Here is a 22,665-nt window from a genome sequence, read left to right as displayed (position 1 = left end):
TTGCGGGGCACCCACGTGCCTTTTTTTTTTTTCTCCTGAACTTTTACAACATACAAGGCTTTTCTAGGGGCTTTCATTTTACAAACAGTGAAATAGTGGTAAGTAACTTGGGCCGTGTCTGTATGGGGCAGCATCCTTTCTGGAAGTTTTGGTTTTTTGGTTTTTGAATGGTAATCAGCATGCCACTGGTCAGAACAGGCAAAATAGCAGGAAAAAGAGCAAGAGCCAGAAAGGTGGACTTTTGTCCCTTCTCTGCCAGCAGTGCCAGCACCTTTCCTGACCAGGCTGTGAGCTCCTTGGCTCTCTGAGCCATGCTCTCTGTGGTGCAAATGTAGTTTGATGTGAGCAAGACCTCACAAAGGCTGCGTGCTTTTCTAGAAGTTTGGATTAAAAACAAGTCAAAAGGTTCTCATCCCTTTGAGTTGGCTGTGCTACCAAGCTGCTATTTGGAAAATCCTAATTCTGAATCCCAGAGTTGTCCCCCAGCCCCATCCAGGCTGCTGTGATTCTGAACCTGTACTTTTGAAAACCCTCTGGGCCATGCAGTTGCACAGCCCAGGCTGGCCGCTTGGTCTGGTGGCTTTTCTGAAACTGAGAGAGGAGTTTCAGAGCGAGGGCTGGGACTATTCCCGGGACCCTGCAACTGTGACTTTGTCACGCAGCAGTGATGGGAACTGCTGAGGAAGACAAGCTGCAGCAAATGATTTCTTCTTATTTAACGCCATGCTTGACAAAGGCACTCATGTTTTGGGATCTCAGGATAACACCCTGAAGAAATGTTAACAAGGGCTTAATCCATTCCTCCGTTTAACAGATGAGGAAACGGAAGCCAGCTTGATGGCCAGCCCTGCATGCTGTGTTAGGAACTAATTGCTAGGAACAGGGTGATTTTCTCGAAAGTTTTTCAGCTTTGAGTGGCATTGAATGCCAAGGCCAGCTGCCTTCACAGAGAGCGCTAGGGGGTCCCTGTGAGCACAGGCCAGCTGTGGGCCCAGCCGTGTTCCCTGGTGGTTTGTGGTGTCCCCTTCCACCTTGGACTTGCCCCCATCTCACGGTAATCATAGGTGGGACAGAAATCTGCCCCACCATCGCAGGGGCTGGGGAGCTTCTCCCAGCGTGGATGGTCCTGATTAAGGGGGACTGTCCAGATTTCCCGGAGGCGGGCACCTCCCTGGAGAACAGGACACCCTTCTGACTGGTCCCAACCCCAGGTTCCACTCCTGCGTCAGCACCTCAAACCCCCCAAGGACGAGCCAAAAAAAACCAGATGGAGCCCTGTGCCATGGGTCAGTTTCTTTATTAATTTTGACATCTGTTCAGCTGGTGTAGGGAGAATGGTCTATACATCAGAGTGGGCAAGAGGAATTCTCTCCCGATTACAGAGCATGTGGGAGAGAGTCAAGAAAAGATTTATTTTCATAACAATTAGAAAAATCAAGGTAATTCCAAAACGTCTAAAAAGCGTCTAATGTGCAGACTGCAGCATTCTCTAGGCATCGTGTGGAGACCCCAAACTCCTCCCCTAACAGCTCCTACTAGCAACCGCAGCGGGCAGCCATGCCGCCGGGGGGCCGGGCGGCGGGGCCAAGCAGCCATGCCGTACGGAGCGGAAGGTGCCAAAGCATAGGCTGGGGCCGCGGGTCGCGCGGGGCTCTGCGAGGGGCTACTGGGGGCGGCTGCAGCCGCGGCCTGGGGCAGGAAGGTACAGGATCCGGGCGGGGGGCGGGCCCTGCGCCTGTCTTCCTGGGGCCAAGGGGCCGAGCCCGGGGTGCCCAGGGGGCGGGCGGGCGCTCCAGCCGAGCCTCAGGGCCAGCAGCGGAGCAGCCCTGTGCTCCTGCCCCGCAGGGGAGGGGTTCGGGGCCGCACTTGCTCGGGCACAGCCCTGGGGGCCTGAGGCCGCCAGCTCTGCCTTCGCTTGCCGGACTGGCCCCTCCGAAAGCAAAAGCGAATCCGCCCAGACCAACAGGAGCGCCTAGGCCGGGCGGGGACTCCGCAGCGCCGGATTCCCCCCTGGGCTGGGCTGTCCGCGTGCCCCGCTCCTCTGGGGCCTGTGCAGTCGGCGACAGGCACAGGGCCGTTGGCGCTATGACACTGAGGGAGCTTCTGTGCTACTTGGAAGGTGTGAATGTGTTCTGAGGACACGTCAGAAGAGTGGCAGGGAGGAAGGTGACTGGACACCCACAAACAGTGGCTCTGTGACAGCCAGCAGAGCCTGCCAGTCTCTCTCTGGCCCTGGAGGGCGCCCGCCGCGCAGGGCGGGGCCGGATTGTGCTGATTCGGGCCTCCCTCTGCCGGAGGCTCTAGTGTAACTTTAAGGCTCTTCCCTGGTGGCACCAAGGCGAGGAACAGCCAGCTGTCTGTTTCCTTCCTGCTCTCACCCGGGGCCTGGCCTGGCGGTGGGGTCTCCTTCCTAGCCTCGGGCCTCCTGCTGGTCAGCTGCTCTCTCCTCCTCCTCCGGCTTTCCCTCCCCTGGGCTTGTCAGGAGTGGCCCTTCCCCCACCTCTCCTGGTGGGGCGGAGGGCCTTGGTCACAGCTGGAGCGCTGAGGCTGCCCAGCCTAGGCCCCCCATCCTGCGGGCTGCCTGGACTTAGAGCACCAAGTTCACTCTGGGAGACCTTGGGGGTTGTGGCTAACTTCTGAGAACCCGCAGTTACACTCACCATCCCTACTCCCTTCCTCTTTCACTGAAAGACAGGCTGTAGCTCCTTCTCCCGCAGCTTGGAGAAGTCCTCAGGAGCTGAGCTGTTAGTGCTTTGCACATACTGCTAAAGTGTTTCTATTGGTTTGCATAGTATTTATTGTTTTTCATATACACAAGGCTGATTACTGTACAGTTTACACTTTGAACACAGACTATGATAGAAGTGCTTGAAGGTATAGAAAAACCTCTTCTCTATTGAACATGCTGGTGCAACCCTGGGACCGCCACCAACTGAGAGAGGAGACCCTTTCAGATGGGGCACTGGCTCCCGCTGAGCCCTACAGCTAAGCCTGGGGTCCTCACTTCAGATTCTTAAGTCCCTAACACAAGGAACCCCGAATGCACTCTAAAGGTAATGACTTTTCCATTGGAAGATGATTAATACTGAAACTGGCAGAGAGAGAGAGAGAGGGAGGGAGGGAGAGAGAGAGACAACATAAAAAAAAATCCAGTTTATCCACAGGAGACTCTATACAGCTTCGGACATCACAGTAAAATCTGTGTGTACACTGAGGAGAGGGCAGAGGTGCCTGTGTGTGTGTGTCCTCAGTGAGGTGCAGAGAGTTGGGGGTGCCCACGGGGGAGGGGAGCAGACTGTCACCGATGGAATGGAGGTATGTGTGGGTGGGGGAGGCTGGCAGGTGAGGACATGGGATTAAGGTGCTGAACTGATTTCACGCCTAGTTCTCATTTTTTTTTTTCTTTCCAGAAAGCCCACATGGATTTCTTACAGATGAGGTTGAAAAAAAAATAAGTACCCTGTAACAAGTCAAAATTAAAATGATTTAAAAAAATATATCATCCCCAGCCACAAAGAGCCCTTGTTCACTTCTGTGTTCGTGCGCTCTCTCGAGCTTGCTTTCCATCCCTCTCTCTCTCTCTCCCCCCCTTCTCGCTGCTTTTGTCCTGATTCCCGACAGAGCTCCGCTGTCAGCTGTCGCTAGAGGCAGGATTGAGCACTGTAGGTCATGCGTCTGCAGTCAGTCGTTCATGCGGTTGGGAGACTAAAGGAAGTCCCTTCCGGAGGTCAGGCCGTGTCAGCCCAGAGGAACGCGGCGCCACGGTGCGGCCCTCCCGTCCAGCTCTCCTCCTGTGTGCATGGCGGAGTGTGTGGAGTTCAAGGGTTGGGTGTCGAGGTGTGATCCTGAGGGACACAAAGAGAGAAGGAGACACTTAGGATTTAAAGGTGCAGCTCCCAGCAAAAACCCCAAATACCGAGTTTCGTGCTGGTTGCTCAAGTAGGATGTGATTCGGGAAAAGCAGCCTCCGCAAGCAAGGAGAGGAGCAGAAAGGTGCTGCTCGCGGAGCCCCTGACCTTCCCGAAGTACCAGCCATCCTTGTCCCCCTTCCCGGCCCCGAGGCTGCCTCTCAGAGGTGACCGACCTGGCCTGGACTAGCTGCCTACCAAGTGGATGAACCCCCAGAAAACCCTCCTGCATGGGTGCTCTGTGTCTCATGGGAGGCAGGAGGCTCTGGCGCCTGGGAAGACATCCCCATGAGTAGATCCTGTACCTACGAAAGGGCCCGTGATCAAGAGAGAGGGGCTAGGCTAGGCAGCGGCACCCTCCACCCTCTCAGTTCAGTTCAGTTCAGCCAACACGCACTGGAGCCTGCTGGGCGCCGCCCTGGGGTCCCAGAGGTGGAGCCGACGAGATCACGGACTCAGGAGCTCACGGCTTCACGGGACCACAGTGCCTCTTCGGCTCGGGCCCACAGCTCCCCAGCTCCCTGCCTGTGATCGTGGCCCTCCCGGCTGGGACGCCGTGGCTCCCCTCCCTGCCGAAGTTCTGCCCACCACCCTCCAGACCTCTCCTCCACAAAGCCTTCCTGATAACTCTGGCTCACTCCTATTTCCCTCCTCACAGCTCTGGAAACTCTTCCCTCCTGTCACTACCTTTCCTATAGAGCAGTTACATGGTGTAGGGTTAAGAGCACGAACTCTGCAGCCAGACTGCCTGAGTTCATATCTCGTCTCTGCCAATTTCCTGCCGTGTGATGGCGGTCACGTTAGGGACTGTGTCTGTGGCTCGGTTTCTGCTGCTATAATAGGAGAGCAGCTCTTTAGATTGTTGTGATGTTTAAAAAGAGCTAAAGAATGGGGGACCGGTGTGGCTGGGTATGGTTGGGCGTCATCCCGCAAAGCAAAAGGTGCAAAGGGTCTCCAGTTCGATTCCTGGTCCCGGCACATGCCTGGGTTTTGGGTTCCGTCCCCAGCTGGGGGCGGGTATGAGAGGCAACCAATCAGTGTTTCTTTCTCACATCAGTGTTTCTCTTTCTCTCTTTCTTCCTCCCTTCCCCTCTTTCTAACAAGTAAATAAATAAATACTTTTTAAAAATAAAAGAGCTAAAGACGTATAAAGTGCTCTGACCCGTGAGCGGTATACGGCTGTAACTCTGACTGGGCCTCCGGGAGTGCTGCTGTCTGTGGCCATCTCTCCCACTCCACGTGTGCACTCTGCCCCCCGTGGCAGCGGCAGCGTGAGTTCTCCCAGGACAAGAGCGGGCCTCGCCCCCCCGGGTGGACCCCGCGCTGCCTGCCCCAGTGCGAAGCACACCTCAAATGAGAGGCCTCCTAAAATCGTGAGGCTGGGGAAGACAGGCTACCCTCTCTCACCCACTGTTCTGCCCAGGCAGGGAGCAGGGGAGAAAGTTCAAGGCTAACAGACCGTTCTGTGGTAACTGCTCATCTCCTCTTTGGGTGAACTGGGGCTCCACGAGGGGCAGTGGCAGGTCCAGTCGGGGCACCGGAGCAGCAAGCAGCAGGGGCAGGGCAGGAGTGCCAGTCTCCCGGCTACGTCCGGCCTCCCTCCCAGCCCGGACACCCCTCAAGGAAGGTCTCACCCCACAGAGGGCGCAGAAAATGCGCCTGCTGCTTGCTCCTCGTGGCCGCACCGGGCAGGTTCTTTTCCTCAATTCACCTGTCTGTGCCTTCCCACCTGTTCCCACCCTCTGTCCGGTGTCTCTGGCTCTTCCCTCTGCCCAGCACCAGGCTCCAATGCACCTGCAATGCCTGGGAGTGAGGGCGGACCGCACCTTCCAACAGCCAGACAAAACACAGCCCCTTGCCTCCCTGCCCCTTCCCACTGAGACTGTTAAATTCTAACCTCAATAAAATATTCTGTGGTCAGAAGTAACACAAGACTTGCAGCCACCATGTCTGAATGGAAAGTGTCCGTTAAATAGGAAAACAAAACACAACAAAAAACCCAGCAGCCTTTCACGCTGCAGCTTTCGGGGAGGCCCCAGGAGGCGGAGCCAAATAGACACAGAGGGCTGCCGAGAACCCAGCTGGTCCCAGCTGCTGCCCACAGCCCTCCGGCCGGCCGCCCTGCACCTCAAACAACCAGGCCTCGCCCAAACAGCAATTATCTGGCTTCTTAAAAACTACCAGGCAGCACCCCTCCCACATCCCCACATCAGGCCTCAGAGGCCCAGTTCTTCCCCCAGAGAGAGCGATTGTGGGGACAGCAGAAGGGGCGGTTGGGGTCTATTCTGTCCTCACCGGGGGGTGGGGTGTTCCACCCTTTGGGGGCGTTCCACATCTTTGGATGAACTATAACCCTCATTCCTTTCAGCTCACCTTTTAACTACGAAGCCTGCGACTGTGCACATCACCTCTAGGAGGCTCGCAAAGGAAAACCGCGATCGGTCTTCATAACTCCTCCACAGGCATAAAAACCACTTGAGGAACTGATGCAGAAGGCAGAGTTCCAGGATTGTAATTCAGTAGGTCTGGGGCAAGGCCCAGGAATCTGCATTTTAACCAGGCTCTCAGAAGACTGCGTTACAGGGATGTGGAAAGCACTCTGAGCAACCGTGGATTAGAACTTGACAGTTTACCAAGCCCTTTACAAACATAAACTCATCGATCACCGTCACCACCCTGTAAGGGGAATACCCGTGTCATTGCTGTTTGCTGGCCAAGGAGCCCAAGGCGTCAGAGGTCAGCTGCCTCGCCCCGGTCACACTACAAATAAGATCTGCAATTGACTGAGCGCCAGGATCCACGCGTTCTCTGCCCTCACGATGGTTCTCACGGCTGCCAGGACTCTCTTCAAACGTTTCTACTGGGGTGCAGCACGCACTCGGAAGGGACTATTTCCAGCCTCCCTTGAGGAGGAGGAAGCTCAGGGCCGGTGAATGACTCGAGTAAGGTAATACAACCTGCATATTGGAGCAGTAGGGTCTTCCATCTAGACTCCCAAGCCCCAGCTCTCACCCTTTGTGAAATGCATACACCTGATTCTCGTCACCTACAGTGGTGTTCTAAAAAGCCGCCACAAACGCTGGACTAGCCAATACTGAGCCATTGCTCCCAAGGAAAACACAGCGCCAGGCTCCTGCCAGCCTCTGTGCACGGTGTTTTCGTTGGCCACGTTCTGTGCGTGTCTTCTGCTTAAAGGCACCTCCCTTCTCTAATGCACATCATTGCCTCGCTAACCCTGAGCGCACAACCCACGGTGCTCTACCTCATGCCTGAATCAAGCTTACTGAACACATGTCATTTCTCCCTAAGGCACGTCACAGCCTTCCTGCACTTAGGAACACAAGCCAGCTCTTCCAGCACCAGCCTGGGAGGCCAAACAGGGAAATCACCGACAGCCCAAAAATGCGAAAAAAAAAAAAAAAATCCACCTGCGGCACCAGAGAGACCGCAGAAAGACCCTTGCCTGCAGTCTGAGAGCTGAAGCAAGGGGCCGGCCCTTGTCTGACCTCGGCTGGGAACGTGCACACAGGGCGGCCCCGTTCTCGCCACGGCGGGTGCACCCATGAGTGACCACGGAAGTGCTGTGTTGGTTTGAGGGTTAAAATGAATCTGAGTTATAGATGATGCTGCAAGTATGAAATCCACAAATCACGACGGCTGAGTGCGTTGTAGTACTAAGGGCCAGAGGGCTTTCCACCCCTTCACCGTCTCCTCTGCAGCCTGCCTTGCTGGGCCCCGGCGGGCCTGGCCGGCCACAAGCCAGGCTCTTTGGGACCCAGGCCGGTGTCCGCCTCATCACTGGCTCCCTCACTGCTGTCCCTGCATCACGCTTCCCTGGCCCTTTCTTGGCGGAAGCCCCAGCACTGCGCTGGAGCCAGGCTGGCCTGTGTTCCTGACACCCAAGCCCAGTGGTCTGGACCCACATGCCATGTGGGTGGTGCAGTGAGATCATCGACAGAATATTAAAACAATAAACGTCCCTAGGTTCTGCCCTTATGCCCAGGCTGGCTTCTGGGCTGCTTCTCCCCTGTCCGGGAATGCCAGGAGAAGCCCAGGCAAACAGAAGCTGAAATTTAAAGCCCCCGCAGCTGCTGCCACTGCCACTACCATAAGGAACATAGGGCTGAAGAGTGTACTTTTGCTTCCACTCTTTCTGCTTTTTCTAATTATGTGCACCTTTGGATTATTTCCAGGACTGGTCACAGCTCATCTCCTAAGCCAGCAGCCTGGTGGGACCTCCTGGCAGTCCCAGGGTTAATACTGTGACCTCCTTAAGCTGCTGAGGAGTCAGGTCTAATTTTATCCTATAACTGGATCTGCCAGTCCTCCCTTTTGCCCAAGTGCTGAGGTATGTTGGGAAGCCCAGAGTCAGCACTTTTGGGGGCTGGGGAGCGGAGGCAGCAGCCCTGCTCTGTGCCGAATGCAGAAAGCCGGAGCTGGCTTGCCACTCGGCCCAGAGCCAGGCCCTGGGGGTTTCAAAACGGCAACAACCCGGTCAGTGCTGCGCTGGGACCACAGTGCTTCCTCGCTTCCTGCCGACTCCCACCCCGATGCATCCTGTACTGAGCTGCCCCGAGCTGGGCGCAGTGGAGAGCCTCGGGGCAGCTCAGTACAGGATCCCTCAGGGAGGACGAGGTCAGAGCTGGCCGCCGAAGCCCCCAGCACCGCGTGGCCCACTGGAGAGCCCTCGGCGCCGCATCTCCTTCGCTACACATCACCACACGCCCTGGCTTCTCCGCCTCACCGCCCCATGCGTGCTCACACATGCTCCCGCACAGCCCTCCTGACTCGTAGGGAAAACACCATGCACCCCTGGGCCTGTTAACTTTGCCCTTTCCTAGAAAGCGGGGGAGCGACAGGTTTTAAGAAACACCAAGGAGAGTGGAAGCCTTCCGTTGGTGGGGACTTCCAAAGGGTTCCACGTGCAAGGGACAGTACAGTTCTAAGTCTGTCACTGTTGGAGCTCTTCCTAGGCACATGGGTTGGAATGGCACAGCCTGGGCAGGCTCAGGTCCCCTCTCTGATGCCCTGCCCTCATCTCCCAGATCCCGTTGCTTGGTTTCCAAGATAATATTACTGTTGAGAGTACCAAGCACTTTCACTCATCCACGCATTTTTTCAGCTCTGTATTTTTGTACTGCCTGAGAGGTAGGTCAGGAGATACTGATGACACCGTTTTCTTGAAGAGGACATGGAGACTCAGAGGCACAGTTAGAAGGTGGGGAGGTGAGCATCTGTGCCTTGGGACCACAGCTGTGCATCCTGCATCATGCTGAGCAGAGGGGCGGGGTGAGGATGGGAGCAGCCACTGCCAGAACCAGCCACTCCACGAAGACCAAGCCATGCAGAAAGGATGCAGAAAGGCTGTGTTACCTCCAAAGAGGCCATCAAGGGGGGTGCTGGAGATCACTGTTTCCCCCTTTTCAGGCTTGCCCGTTTCACTATCTGAGCCCCCTTCCTGCCCTCTAGCAGGTCTGGCTGCAGGCTGCTCCCTCTCAGCTCCACCTGGAGACAGCAGCAGAGACAGAATACAGGACAGATCGCACAGAGAGACGGGCAGCAAGTAGGCAAGAGCATGAAAGGCATCATTTGGAGGCAGTGGAAACACTGCCCCCCGGAGAGGGAGGAAGGCCCGAGTGGGAGCCCAGGCAGTCAGCACAGTGCAGACTGGAATCCAGAGTGGGCTGGTGCGGAGGTGAGCAGCAGGTACAGGCGCCAGGCCACTCAGAAGAGTGAGGGCCTCAGAAGCTGCGGCCACCGCAGTACCTTGATGTGTTTCATAAAGTAATCAATATCAGCTTCCAGCTCCCTAGGGTCTTCCGGGGGCCCCTCAACAATCACCTCCTCGTGCTCCTGGGTGTCATCAGCACCGGATGAGTCTATCTGCCGAACAACTTTGCGAATGATCTGGAAGAGAGGGAAGGGAGACGGGGCTGGTGAAGCCATACAGACAGAGCTTGGAAAGAGTAAGTCCCTGGGGATGGTGTTGACGGGGAGGCAGCCTTTGTCCCAGAGTGGCAAGAACAGGGACAGGTCTCTCACTCCCATCACCGTGTGGAAACGCTCGCCCTGGACAGCCTCAGGGGGACTAGGATTTGCAGAGGGGCCTCAGCAGGTTTTTAATGGCCAAGGTTGGGCCATGTATAACTTCTGTCCGGCCCACAGCATTTCCTCTGCTTTTTGGTAGCGATGGAAGTTTACGCTGTCTGTCTTCCTCCTACGCCTGTAAGTTCCTCAGGGCGGAGGACATTGCTTGTCCATCTACAGTAATTCAGTTCAATCCACCTCCCCCTTATTCATTCATCCAAGTACTCTCACAACTGTTCACTCTGCCCCTACCATGTGCTAGGAGCGGGGGATGAGAACACAGACAAGACCCGATCCCTGCCCGCAGGAAGCTCGCACGCAGAAGGAAAGACAGACACGAGGGGCTGCTCCAACGTGGGGCGAGCAGCACCGCAGGTGGGCATGTGCAAGGTCTTCCTTTTGCTCCTCCTTCTCTTTTCTGCCCGCGCCTAGCACGGTGCCCAATCCTTGATTGGGAACTTCCTGTCTAGTGAATTAAAATCTGCTACCAATTCAATGCATTTCCGCATCCTTTTCAATTTAAGAGGCCGGTGACAGGCCGGGGACCACCACACTGCTGTCTTACAGCCCTTTTCTGGGCTGGGCATCACAGGATTGAGTCTGGGCTGCTCCCTGGGGGTGAGTCCTTCTGGAACGTAGTGGGAGCGTAGTGGGAACTCAGTTCAGGCTGAATCAGGTAAAGTGGCTGCGGGGGATGTCATGTCCAGATCACAGAACACAAGAGCTCCTGACACCTGAACTGACCGGTCTGAGCCGTGCTTACCCCTCGGTTAGGGCAGCCACCAGGCAGGCGAGTGTGCGACTGGCCTTTTTAGCCTTTGCTTCTCCTGCCTCCCCCCAGCTCAGGGGGCTCTCTGTACCCACCTTCTTGGTGACAATGTTGCCCTGCTCATCTGTGAATTGCTCCTCAGTCACCTGCTCCCCTGGAATATTCTGAAGCTCACTCCCCTGCAATTAGAGAAAGGGAGAAAACTCAGGATTGATAGGTGGGAGTTTGGGAACAGGATCAGAGGATGCAGAAATAGAACAGCAGCAGCAGCATCAAGAGCCACAGTCCGACAATCCCCACCCCAGTGGGAAACTCCAACTCAGCAGGTAGGGGCAGCCAAGCCAGCCTCTCCGAGAGTGAGAGGCACCAGTGGGGCCATGGGGACCAAGGACAGGATGGAGCCCTGAGCTTGCAAGAGCTGCGCGTTCTCGTCCCCACAACAGTACCAGGGAGCAGGCAAAACAGGGGCAGTTATGCAAGTTTCATGGAGGAGACCCTGAGGGAGTAAGGGAGGCACCTAATTTATATTCCTACAGCACTTCACAGTGAAGAATGCCCTTCCACAGACAACAGCACACTGGTGTAACTTGAGGACAGAAGCAGGATGAGAACAGGTCCGCCAAGGCCCAGAGCTGAGCTTCCTTAGCCATCACAGAGGGCCTGTCCCCTGAGGCCCTCCTATCCCTTCTTTTCCAACATGTCTCCTGACCTGGAGGACCTGGAGTCCGGTGCCTTGCCCCAGGCACCCCTACACACATCACAGCACTGTGCCCTCTGTCCCCGAGCCCTGGCCCCCGGCGCTCCCACCTCCAGCTCCAGCCCTGCCTCCTGCCTGGCCGTTACCTTCAAGAGGACCCGACGCCGGATTACCCTGGTGGAGATGGTCTCCTCGTCATCACTCAGGGCCTCGTTTTCCCCCAGCTCCTTGTCCAGTTCCTGGTGGATGTGCTTCAGCACAAAGCACAGCGAGCCCTTAAAAATGTGCATCACATTCTGGCAGCTGACCAGGAAGAAGCCCAGCAGCACCAAGGTGACCAGGAGCTGGGTGATGAAAGTCCACATCCTCACCAGGCCGGCCCTCCGGGGGCCAGGGGAGCCAGGGCCCTGGCTGCTGCAGGGGTCCGACCTCTCATTCTCTCCTTGCACCCCTGAGTCCCCGAGGGGCCCCTTCCGTTCTCACTCCTCGGCCTCTAGGCAGGAAACTGACCGGCCTCTCGCTAGAACTGCCTGCAGGAGTGTCCTCCTGCTGATCAGCCCCAGGCTCTGCCCTCACGCCTGGGTGACGTCAGCCTCTGGTAATTTTAGCTTCCAAACCAGCTGCTGGGGTTGTCCAACTGGGCTAGAAGGAAGCCGGCAGGTGTGCATGTCCTGGGCACTGAAAGCTCACGTCAAAGTCACAGTGAGAGACCCCGCCCCACCCCGCCCGAGAGCTTGGAGAGGGCCACGGCCCCTCCCCTCTTCTGCCTGCCTGCCCCCATGCGAACTACAGGCGGTTCTGCCCAGGGGAACGTTCCCATTCAGGGACTCCAGAAAATAAGGCATCTGGGGAATGCAGCTACTTGTGTGTTTCCCTGGGTTGCTCCTGCCCGTGACCAGAATGACGTTCAGCCCCTCTCGTGGGGAACCAGCTGACGCCCTGGAGAGCGAAGGGTTCACTCCAAAAATAGCCCTGGGATGAGTGATACGCTCGGGCCCAGCGCAGCGGGGTCCAGCACAGGTGGCAGGGCCCGTGCCGTTCCTTCCCATCAGCCCCTTTGCTGGGCACGCAGCCCTGAGCATAAGCGTGTAACGGGCGTGTCTATTTCAGGCCTGTCCTCAAAGGCTCTGCCCAGGCTGGCTGTCAGCGGCCGCCTGCGAGGAACAGGAACGACGCACATGGAACTCGCCTTTCCAGAGCTGATTCACAACTGCAGCCGCAGCAGCTGTGGCTAAAAGGAATCCCACTTTCGGGATCAGGCTGTTCCTCTGAGCAGCAGCCCACGTGGCAGAGAGAACAAAGACCTGGGACACAGCAGAGTGACCCTACAAGGGAAAGCTGGGCGCCTCCTCTGGGCCTCAGTTTCCTTGTCTGTCAAACAGGGTGCATTCTCCCTGCCCCGTTCTCGAGAGTGCTGTGCGCACCACAGGGCTGGTAAGTGCCGCCACTGTGAAGAGTAACAGCAGACACTTGCTCTAGCGCCCGCTGCTCTGCAGGCACTGTCCCACGAGAACTGCACCCGCTAACTTGGGCCGGCCTTACCACGATCCTGCCATGCAGATCCTGTCACTTCCCACGAAGGAAAAGGAGGCACCAAGAGGTTAGGCAACTTGCCCAGTGAAAGAGTAAGTAATAGTCAGATTTCACTGCCTCGTTTCGACAAGAAAACACTGGAAAAACAGAAGCCACAGCATGTTGGGTTCTGGCCCAGCCACACAGAGTCCAACCTCAGGCGTTTCCCTCAGGGAGGGACTGGCTGCCGTACCGTCGTTTCAGTCCCGCCCCCACGTCCCAAATCACTGGGCATCTCTCTGTCTCTCCGTCACTATTTTCAGAGATTCACCGGATACACCAGCAAACGGATGCTTTGCAAACCAGCACCTTAAATGGACCTCATTGTCCCCCACTGGGGTCCTGTAAGGTGACTAGGTCAGCAGCTCATCCACACCATCCAATCCTGCCCTAGGCTGGGGAGGTGTTAGGTATGGTCCTCCCTGACCCCCCCGCCCCCCCCCACACACACTCCCATTGGGGTAAAGGAGATCCGGACTGTCCTGGTTCTGACACTGGCTCCCTGTGTGACCCCGGAGACAGATGCCCTCAGCCACCTTGGGCCTCAGTTTCCTCACTTATAAATGAGGCCGTGGGACCAAAAGACCCAGAAGGTTTCTCCCTTGATCCTCTGGTGGGGGGGTCCTGCTTTCTCCCCAATCTCCCCTCCCCAAGTCTGACTGCAGAGGAACAGTATCTTCCTCTTTCCTGGGCAGTCGGGAGTCCAAACCCCGTTAAGAGATCCCACGCTCTGGGCCGAGCTCTTGCTGCGGGAGTGGCAGAAGCAGGCACCAAGGAACAGCTTGATGGCAAAAAAACTGCACAGGGGTGGGCTGGGGTTAAAAATGGACACAGCCTCCTGTCCTGTCCGAGGCACATACTTGGCAAGGACACATTCTAAATAAAACCCGATTTAATTCCTAGCAGCTTTGACAGTCAGCAGCCTAGGATCGTTGCAGAGGCAGCCGAGTCCTGCTGTCCCCAGAGGTGCCTGCTCGGACTGACTCCAGACGGGGACACGGGGAGAGAAGGGAAGAAAGCAGCAGACGGGAAGGGAGGAGGAAAGCCATTCGCAGATGAGGAAACGGCGCAGGCCGAGCAGCAAGAAACTGAAGGAGACACAGAACACAACGCTGACGCACGCGTGAAGAATACGAAGGCACAGACAGAACAGCGATGCAGATTTTACAGGAACCCATAAACTAAAAAGATGCATCAGTGGGATGTCTGGGATGTGCTTCCACATCGTACGGGGAGGAGGGAGAGCCTGGAGTGGGGTACAGATCGGACGAGACTGGCCTGGCAAAGTGTGCACGGAAAGTCAGTGTGATGTTCTGCCTGTTTTTGTATTTATTTGCAATTGTTCATAATAAAACTTTTTTCAAAAACCACATTAAAATGGATGTCTATGGGAACGGGGAGGGGCAAGAGAGTGAGAATGGGCCACGAAGATCAAAGTGAACAAATAAAGACAGTTCAGTGGGACAAACGGATATGGACAGAGGGAGGTGATGGAGGGAGGGGCCAGGAACCCGGAGGAGGAGAGAGGAGAGTGAGCCTGTGTTGGGAACGTTCTTCCCACCCGCCTCCTGCTCCCCTTTGGTGAGCCCACCGGCAGAATCACAGAGCTCCCCCCAGGGGAACCCTGGCCCTGGCAACAATCCATTCGCTCCTGGTCAACCCACCGGCTCCTCGTGTACCAGTGAGAAGTCAAGGTGCCGAGAAGAGGCTTGTCCACAGCCACACCAACCATGGGAGGACCAGGGTCAGCCGGACACCCAGTCCTCTCAGCTCTGAACCCTTCCTAAAGGGTGATGGAAAAAGGAACCCGAAAAGAACCATGGCCTTGGGCCAGCTAGGCCTGACTCAAAGCCCACTTCTGACCCTGCGACCTTGGGCAACCTGCTCAACCATCAGCGGCCAGATGGGAATGACCGCTGAGAGCCGGGGCCGTTGTGAGGATGGTGACGGCGCTGGCTGTGCCTGGATGCTCAGGAGCCCCGCTCGGGTCAGCTCGCCCCTCCCTGAGTGGGGGTCAGGGCGGTGACCAAGGCCAAGGAAGCTTGCAGGGAAAGTCAAGTCACCAGCACCATTTCTGAAGAAAATGAACCTACTTGACTCTGGGCTGAGTGAACAGGAGGTCGCCTGGGCCTCAGGCACCTTCTGGCGCTGGTGCAGGGTCCTCACCTTTACCACCTCAGAGAAGGTGCGCTCCGCCTCCTGTGCCCACTCTCGGGGGTCTGGCCGCCTCCGTTCCCAGCCAGCCTGCAGGCTCTCAGCCTCGGGCTGCGTGTGCTCAGCGGCAGCCACCAGGACCTTCTCGTACTCCTGCGCCCCGCTGGGCTCCAGCACTTTGACAGTGGTGACTGTTCTCTGGAATGAGCGTGGGCCTCTCGTGACCTCCTCTTGCCAGGAACCTTGTGCAGCATCTTGCAGGTATGAGACGATGGAGCCTTCCCCCTCCCACTCCTGCAGTCTGGGGCCCAGGAAGAGAGAAAGGACACCTGGTCACCCTTCGGTCTCTGCTCTTTCAGACACCCGCCCCTCCAGAGCCCTGGGTCACCCAGGACACAGCCTGTACAGCCCACCCAAGGGTTGGCAGAGTGTGCGCAAACCACACAGCTGACTGCCCTGCTCAGAGAGCTACAAATGGGCCACCCATGCTGGCCAGGAGAAGAGGGCTGCCGGGGCCAGTGCCACTGGGCCCCTCCCTTTGCATGGACAGCCCCACTCTGGGCTCCCAAGGCCGTAGGCTCACAGCGAAGATCCAATCAGGGGCCCTCCACACCCATCAGCGCAGCCCTCCCCTCCGGCCCTCCAGGCCACCGCACTCCACAGTCCTCATCTCAGTGCTCAAGGGACACGGCACTCCTGCTCTCCCCTGGGAAAGGCTCCTCCAGGGCTTCTGGGACACCCCATTTGCCTGGTCCCCCATCCCTCTCTGGCTGCTCTTTTCCAGTGCCCTTTGTTGGTTCCTCCTAATCTCCCTGACTTCTGGACACTGGAGCACCCCAGGGCTCAGCTCCCAGGCCTCAGCTCTATCCACACCTACTTCCTCAGGGAGTCCTGCGGCCCACGGCTTCCCACCCCACCCGCTGTGCGCCTCACACCCAGATGTCCGTCTCCAGCGCCGCTTCCTTGGACTGCAGGTGTGTGGCTGCCTCCTCCACATCTCTGCTCTGGAGTTCTAACAGGCGTCTCGAGGGCAGTGTGGTCAAATCCGAACTTACAACCTTCTCCCCAGGCCCGTTCCGCCTGGTCTCCCCACTGCAGTGGACGGCACCTTCGTCCCACTCTCACGAAACAGCCTGAACGCGGCCACTTCTCACCACCACTGCTGCTGCAGTCCCGGCCCATGCCACCGCCAGCGCAGGCCTCCTGGCTCCACTCCCTGCTCCTACCCCTGCTAGGCCCGGCCACTGCCACGGCACTTGTCAGGTCGTCTCACAAGTCTGCTCGGAGCCCTCCAGGGGCTCCCTAGTCCACCCAGTAAAGGCCCACGTCTTCCTGTGAGTCTCAACCCTGACACCTCTGGCCCCATTACCTCCCTAACCTCACCTTCCCTGATCACTCTGCCACAGGCACAATGACTTCCTCGCTGTCCCTTGTCTGTGTCAGGCGAGCTCTACTTCAAGGCCACTGCACTAGCTCAGCCTTCGGCTGGCTGTCTCCTCTCAGGCACCCGCATGGCTCACCCCTAATTCCTTTAAGTCTTTATTCCGACACCACTCTCCCAGGCTTCCCTGGCCGCCCCGTCTGCAATTTCAGCCACCCTCTCTTCACACACACACACACGCACCTCCTGCTCCCCGCTTTATTCTCCATTTTGTCACTTACTTCTAGCATTTCTCTTTTGATCACTTTGAACTTTATTTATCTTGTTTACTCTCAGTCTCCCCACTAGAATATAATCTTCTTACAGGTGGAGACTTTTGGTCTATTTTGTTCAACGCCACATCCCCAGTACCTAGGCACTTTTTGTAAGCACCCGGCACACAGTAGGCACTCAATTCGTATTGCTAGGTGTGTGAACGGAATCTGTCTGTCCCCGGTGGGAGGCTGACCAAGGTCACAGAGCCAAACGGTAACACTGAGGCCGAGCACTCAGGCCTTCCGGTTCCCCGTCCAGTGCCCTTGCTGCTGCGACGGTGCAGCGGCCAGCACGTGGGTCGGGGCTCAGTCACCGCTTGTTCAGTGGATGGCCCTCATGGGCTGCTGGGGGGTGGCCCCTTTCGCAGGAGAGCCAGTATTTCGGTTTGAGCCCTCAGAGGCGCAGTCTGTCCAGTTCTGCCTCCTGCTCAGAGGACTCATTTGGGAACTAAGTAAACCCGAGCTATCTCACCTTCTAAACAACCTTCCTTCTCCTTTTCCCCCTACTATGGTATTTGGGCCACACGTAGTGGACCCTGGGAAATGTCCGGTCAGCCCAGGCTTTTGAGTTGAGCAATGCGGGTGGGAAGAGGAAATGAGAACAGATTTCCCACGGCCTGGCCAGACCGGAGCTCCTTGGGTGGCCACAGCCTTCTGGAGACACATCAACTGTATCCTTGCTTTAGAAAGAATTTAGGGAGCCCAGCAACGTGGAAGAGAGAGCTGCTGTCACTTGTTTCCTGTGCCAGTCCAGGAAGGTGAGAGCAATACCCACCACCCTGTCTGGGTATTGCTCCTGTCTCCTCTCCCTCTCACCCCAAGGCCTACCCTGCCCTCGGCATAGCGCCGGGAGTGTGGAGTCTGCGCATGGCGGCGAGTCAGGCCAGGCCTGAGAGCTCTCAGTGTCTGCAGAGGTACAGAAGGCCCTTCCGCCCAAACCATGACCCATGCCTCCCCGCTGCTGGCACAGTACCAGCCCTCTTGTCACGGGGAGCTTGGTAAGGAGTTACCACAAGAACAACCATCTCTTAAAAGTTGAAAGCTCTATTCTGCCCTTGATAAGTCCACCAGCCTCACTCTTTCAAAAGGGTAAAGCAGAAAGGGCACCATTATCAGCTCTGTCACACGCAGGCTGTGTGACCATACAAAGCACTATCTGGGCCCTGGTGCTTTCAGGTTTCTAAATATGGTCTTCAACGATAAGCACCCGACAGCAATAGGGGCCCAGGGCACCCAGGCCCAGCTGCACTCCAGAGACGCGGTTCCTCCGGGCCTTACACTGTCCCTCCTAAGTACACTACACACCCCCACCCCACCCACCCCAAACCCCGAAGCCTCTCTCCTGCTGGCCACTCCCAGCAGGTGTCGTGGGAGGGACTGGCCTTTGCAGAGCACAGCTCCATTCTTACAGGACAGAGGCCTGAGTGAGCACTGGGGATCTGTCCTAGGGGATTCAGAACAGAGTCAGGGTTAGCCGTAGCACCTAAGGACTCCCTCTGAACTCACTGGCAGACACAGTCTCTCCCGGAAGCCCAGGAAGAGGAAGCGCATCCCACCACGGCAGCCCCGCCCTTACCTGTCCTGGCTGGTCTCCATCACCCGACTCACAGTGGGGGATTCTGTGATGTGGGCTTGCACCTTCTGCTGGCCTGAAACAAGAGACACTTCATTCTCTGAGTCCCGCCCTGCACCTGTGGAGTCCTCCTGCCTCTTATGACCTGGCAGCTTCTCTTCTGACCTCTGACCTTCCTCCTGGTCAAGCAAATCGATAAGGCCATTTGTGGCATCTGAATCCACTGTGTCGTCCTCCACAAGGTCCAGAGAGCCCAGTGTGGGGCCCTGGGGTCCCTCGGAGAGCGTGCCCTCCAGCTTCCACTCGTGGCCGGTGGCATCAGAGTCCTCGGCCTTGCTGCACTCCAGAGAGGAGTCCTCAGCAGTGACCAAGGAGGGTGTGAGGCCCGCGGACCACACCTGCATGTCAGACATCTCCAGCATGGCGTCATGCTCCGTGGCCGCCAAGGGGATGGCGTCTATGACGGCCACCTCGTTCCAGTACTGGTCTGCACGCAGCGGAGAGGGAAGCGCGTAGTGCAGGGAGGCAGGGGACAGCAGCTCGTCCTGCAGCGAGGAGTAACCTGGATGGGCAGACAGAGGGCAACATGCTCCAGAAGCGATTTCTGTCACACACGCTCACGTGCAAGTCCACGCACACGCACACAATGGCACAGCCACAGACAGGCATGCACATTCCGGGCGAGAGGCTTTCCAAGCTCAAACTCCTTTGCTCAGGCCTTGTGGCTGCTGCCCAGGGCACCTGGGCAAGAGAAACAAGGCTCTGGGTTGGGTGGGGGGCAGCCAGGGAGAGGGGCAGAGAGGAGGGCGCCTTTGCTGCACGGCAAAGAGAAGAGATTGGAATTCTTTTCCAATTTAGAGCGCTAGATCAAGAAGCCTTGATCCAAAGGACTCGAGCCCCAATCTGTCTCCAGTCAGAGGAAAACCCCACATCTCCATGGCTGGGCAAAAAGAAACGCTGTTCTTTCTTCTCTCAAAACTTCCCTTTAGCACAGTCCTTAGAGTATCTGTCAGGAATGTGTCTTAAAGGGAGGGAACAGCCCACCCGGAGCCAGGCTCAGTAGCTGAGCTGTCTTGGAGGGGTCTAATGGGTACACCGAACATCCACAGACCTCCGTGCGGGGATCAAATAGGAAACCACTTGGTCTGGGGTGACGTAACTTTTCCTCAAGTTGCAGACTGTTCTAGACACTGGAATGGTCTCAAGAGGCACATGTGAGAGCTCTAAGGGATCAAAACAGGGGCCAGGTCAGAGGACACCAGGAAGCACCAGGCATATTGGATGCCACCTGAGTGCTCTGCCCGAAAGCTCCTCCCTCGCCGGCCCTGGGCTTCACGCCAGCTTCCTGTCAGCAGTGAGCAGGTGGGATTGGGGCCGGCCAGCCCAGGATGCTGTGCATGGCCCCCTGGGCAGCACAGCCTGTCCAAGCATCGGTTCCTTGCTGACGGGCTCAGACAGGAGTCCCTGCTAGTTTTCTAGGCGCCTCTGGTACTGGTTTCCTGGTGTTCAGAAGTGACTAGGAACCTGAGCGAGTGGCATGTGTAAGTAAGTGCATGAGGAACCTGTGTGCCGGCCGAATGGGCACTGTCCTGTCAGGTGGCTCTTCCACTCTCCTCCAGCCAGGAGTGGGGGTCCCTGTGAAAAAGAGAGAGCCTCTGGCTCCCCTTCAGAGCAGGTGCCAATCTGTGGGTGGGAGGAGGAACCAGAAGCCACGATTCTCTATTTGGCTCATCCGGTCCGGGGCACCAGAGAGCAGATGTGTGCCTGTAACCTCTGAAGACCCAGCAGAGCCAAAGGAGGACCCTGGGTGTGGACGCGGCTGCCCCCTGCAGAGTCTCTATAGGCCTTCCTGTGTCCACAGAGGCCCCTCAGCCGCTGTTCCCCCACTGCGTCCCTACCTTTGACAATACCATCTCCGGCTATCCTCATTCACTTGTTCAACCACAAAGTATTCACTGAGATCCAATCACATGCCTGGTACCACTGGGGATTACAAACACACAGCACACACGGAATCGACAGGTTCTCTTTGGCCTCTTTTTTCACGATGTTTCCCCAACAGCTTCCGCTTTGCTCGATTTGCTCCATCTCTGAACCTGCTCATGAACTGTATACTCTCTTTGAGGGCAGGGATGGTGCATACCTTTTCCTTCCACTTGCCTAGAACAGGTGGGGGATTCACTGGCCCTGATGACTACTGCAGAGCTCTCCAGGTGTGTGAGGGGGACACAGGGGCAAGAACAGGTGACCTCATCCATATTTAGTAAAGCCACAATGCTAACATTGACACATTTCAATGAGCCAAGGACCATGCTATGCGATCAACATGCTCGTATAGCTTCCTTTAATCTTCCCAGGAGAGCGTTCTTCCTGCCTGATCTCTACAAGTCTATGTGGTTCCATGTCCCAAAATTAGGAGGAGGAGGAAGAGACCATGAGGCAGTGAGGTGGCTGGCAGGTAGGGTTTTGCAGTGGCAGAGACTACGGGGATCCCCTTTCGTGTTTGATCCAACAGGGAATAGAGAGGTGGGAGGGCAGGAGAAATGGATGGGTCAAGTCGTACCATGACATGAACTCCAGGTCACTGCACATGAGACCGTGACCTGAACAGCTGGGAAGCCAGGGCCAGCGGCCTTCAGTCCCGCCAAAGAGATCTCTCCAGACATGTGCAAGCAGGATGTTGAGAGTCAAATGGTTGGTTTTCTTCTTGTTATTTTGAAAGCATTATTGTATCATAGCCATTACTCATTGAGCACCTATTTTGTATAAAAACACACCTAACATTTTTAGTGTTTTAGTGTTTTTAGTGTTATTTTAAGTGTTTGCAACAACACTGCAAGGAAAGTACTGTTACCTACTTCATAGATGAGGAAACTAGAGGTTTAGCAACTTGCTGCAGGCACACAGTTATTCAGAGCGGTCTCCTCACTAGCTTCTGCCACCAGTATCTTTCAAGGACAGATTTATTGAGGAACAGTGGGCACACAATGGGTGCACATACTTAAAACAGATGAGTGGATTGACAGGTTCTGACATAGGTGCATATCTATGAAAGCAACACCACAATGAACAGAGGGGCACTCATCATCCTTGAAGGTTTCCTCATGCTTCTTTGAGATTCCATCTTCTGCCACCCCATCCCCAGGTCACCACTGATCTGCTTAACGTCACTACGCATTAGTTTGCATTTCCTCGAATTTTGTGTAAATGGAATTACATAACGTGCACTCTTTTTTTTGGTCTGGTTTCTTTTACTTGGCTTAATCCGTTGGGTATCATCCGTACTGTTGCATGTATTGATGATTTTTGCATTTCTATAGCTGAGCTGTATTCCACTGGGTGGACAGACTATAGTTTGTTTACCCATTTACCTGCTAATGGACATTTGGGTTCCCATATGGGGCTATTACAAGTACAGTGTTTCCCAGAGCGCTTGTCTCTGGGAAGACTGACAGTCAGTCTTTTCCACGTTATTCTGTTGTGTAGTGGTATCTCCTTGTGGTTTCACTTCATATTTCTCTAACGGCTAATGATGTTGAGCATCTTTTCATGCACTTATTTGCCATCTGAACATATTATTGGTGAACTGTCTGTTCAAGTCATTTGCCCATTCTAAAATTTGGGTCGTGTGTTTTTTTTTATTACTGAATTTTGAGAGTTCTTTATATATTTCTGCATACAAGTCCTATAGCAGATTTGCCAATATTTTCTCCTAATCTGTGGTTTGTCTCTTCATTTTCTTCCCAGTGTAATTTGAAGAGTGGAAGTTTAGATGAAGCTCAAAGTATCAATTTGTTCTTTTGTGGACTGTTCTTTCGGTGTTGTATCTGAGAAATCTTTGCCTTATCCAAGATCTTTAAGGTTTTCTTTTATGTTTTCATCTAGAAGTTTTATTTCCATGAGTTTTTATGTTAGGTTTGAGACTTAATTTATAATCCACTTAGAGCTAATTTTCACGTATGGTGCAAAGTATGAATCCAAGTTCATTTCTGCATATGGATTCCCAGTTGTTCCAACACCTCTTGTTGTTAACACTGTCCTTTCTCCACTGCATTGTTTTCGCACTTCTGTCAAAAAGCCGGTGTTCACACCTATGTGGTTCTATTTCTGGATTCTGTTCTGTTCCACGGATGTATTTACCTTTATGATGATACCAAGCTGTATTGATTACTGCAGCTTTGTCATAAATCTCGGAGTCATTCAGTGGAAT

General features: G+C 55.6%; 1 protein-coding gene across 9 annotated transcripts in view; it reads right to left on the bottom strand.

Moving 5' to 3' along the window:
- Window positions 1-1,278: 1,278 nt before the first annotated feature.
- ANK1 (ankyrin 1) overlaps window positions 1,279-22,665 on the bottom strand; it is a 229,778-nt gene continuing 208,391 nt past the window's right edge. For 3 of the 9 annotated variants that reach the window (XM_036011563.1, XM_036011565.1, XM_036011566.1), the window contains 5 exons: window positions 18,459-19,017; window positions 15,200-15,488; window positions 10,860-10,943; window positions 9,675-9,815; window positions 1,279-3,845 (listed from right to left, as the gene is read on the bottom strand). In XM_036011563.1, the coding sequence (XP_035867456.1) occupies window positions 3,819-3,845; window positions 9,675-9,815; window positions 10,860-10,943; window positions 15,200-15,488; window positions 18,459-19,017 (1,100 nt within the window). In that variant the 3' untranslated portion in view covers window positions 1,279-3,818. Of the gene's footprint in view, window positions 3,846-9,281; window positions 9,414-9,674; window positions 9,816-10,859; window positions 10,944-11,607; window positions 12,203-15,199; window positions 15,489-18,458; window positions 19,018-22,665 lie in introns of those variants that run through there. The other 6 variants (XM_028526395.2, XM_036011567.1, XM_036011568.1 and 3 more) reach the window with 5 other exon arrangements.

The sequence above is a fragment of the Phyllostomus discolor genome, chromosome 11, assembly GCF_004126475.2.
Source record: "Phyllostomus discolor isolate MPI-MPIP mPhyDis1 chromosome 11, mPhyDis1.pri.v3, whole genome shotgun sequence".
In the NCBI taxonomy this organism is placed as follows: Eukaryota; Metazoa; Chordata; class Mammalia; order Chiroptera; family Phyllostomidae; genus Phyllostomus; species Phyllostomus discolor.
The sequence above is the reverse complement of the archived record's forward strand: the minus strand, read 5'-3'. Positions and strand labels throughout refer to the sequence as shown.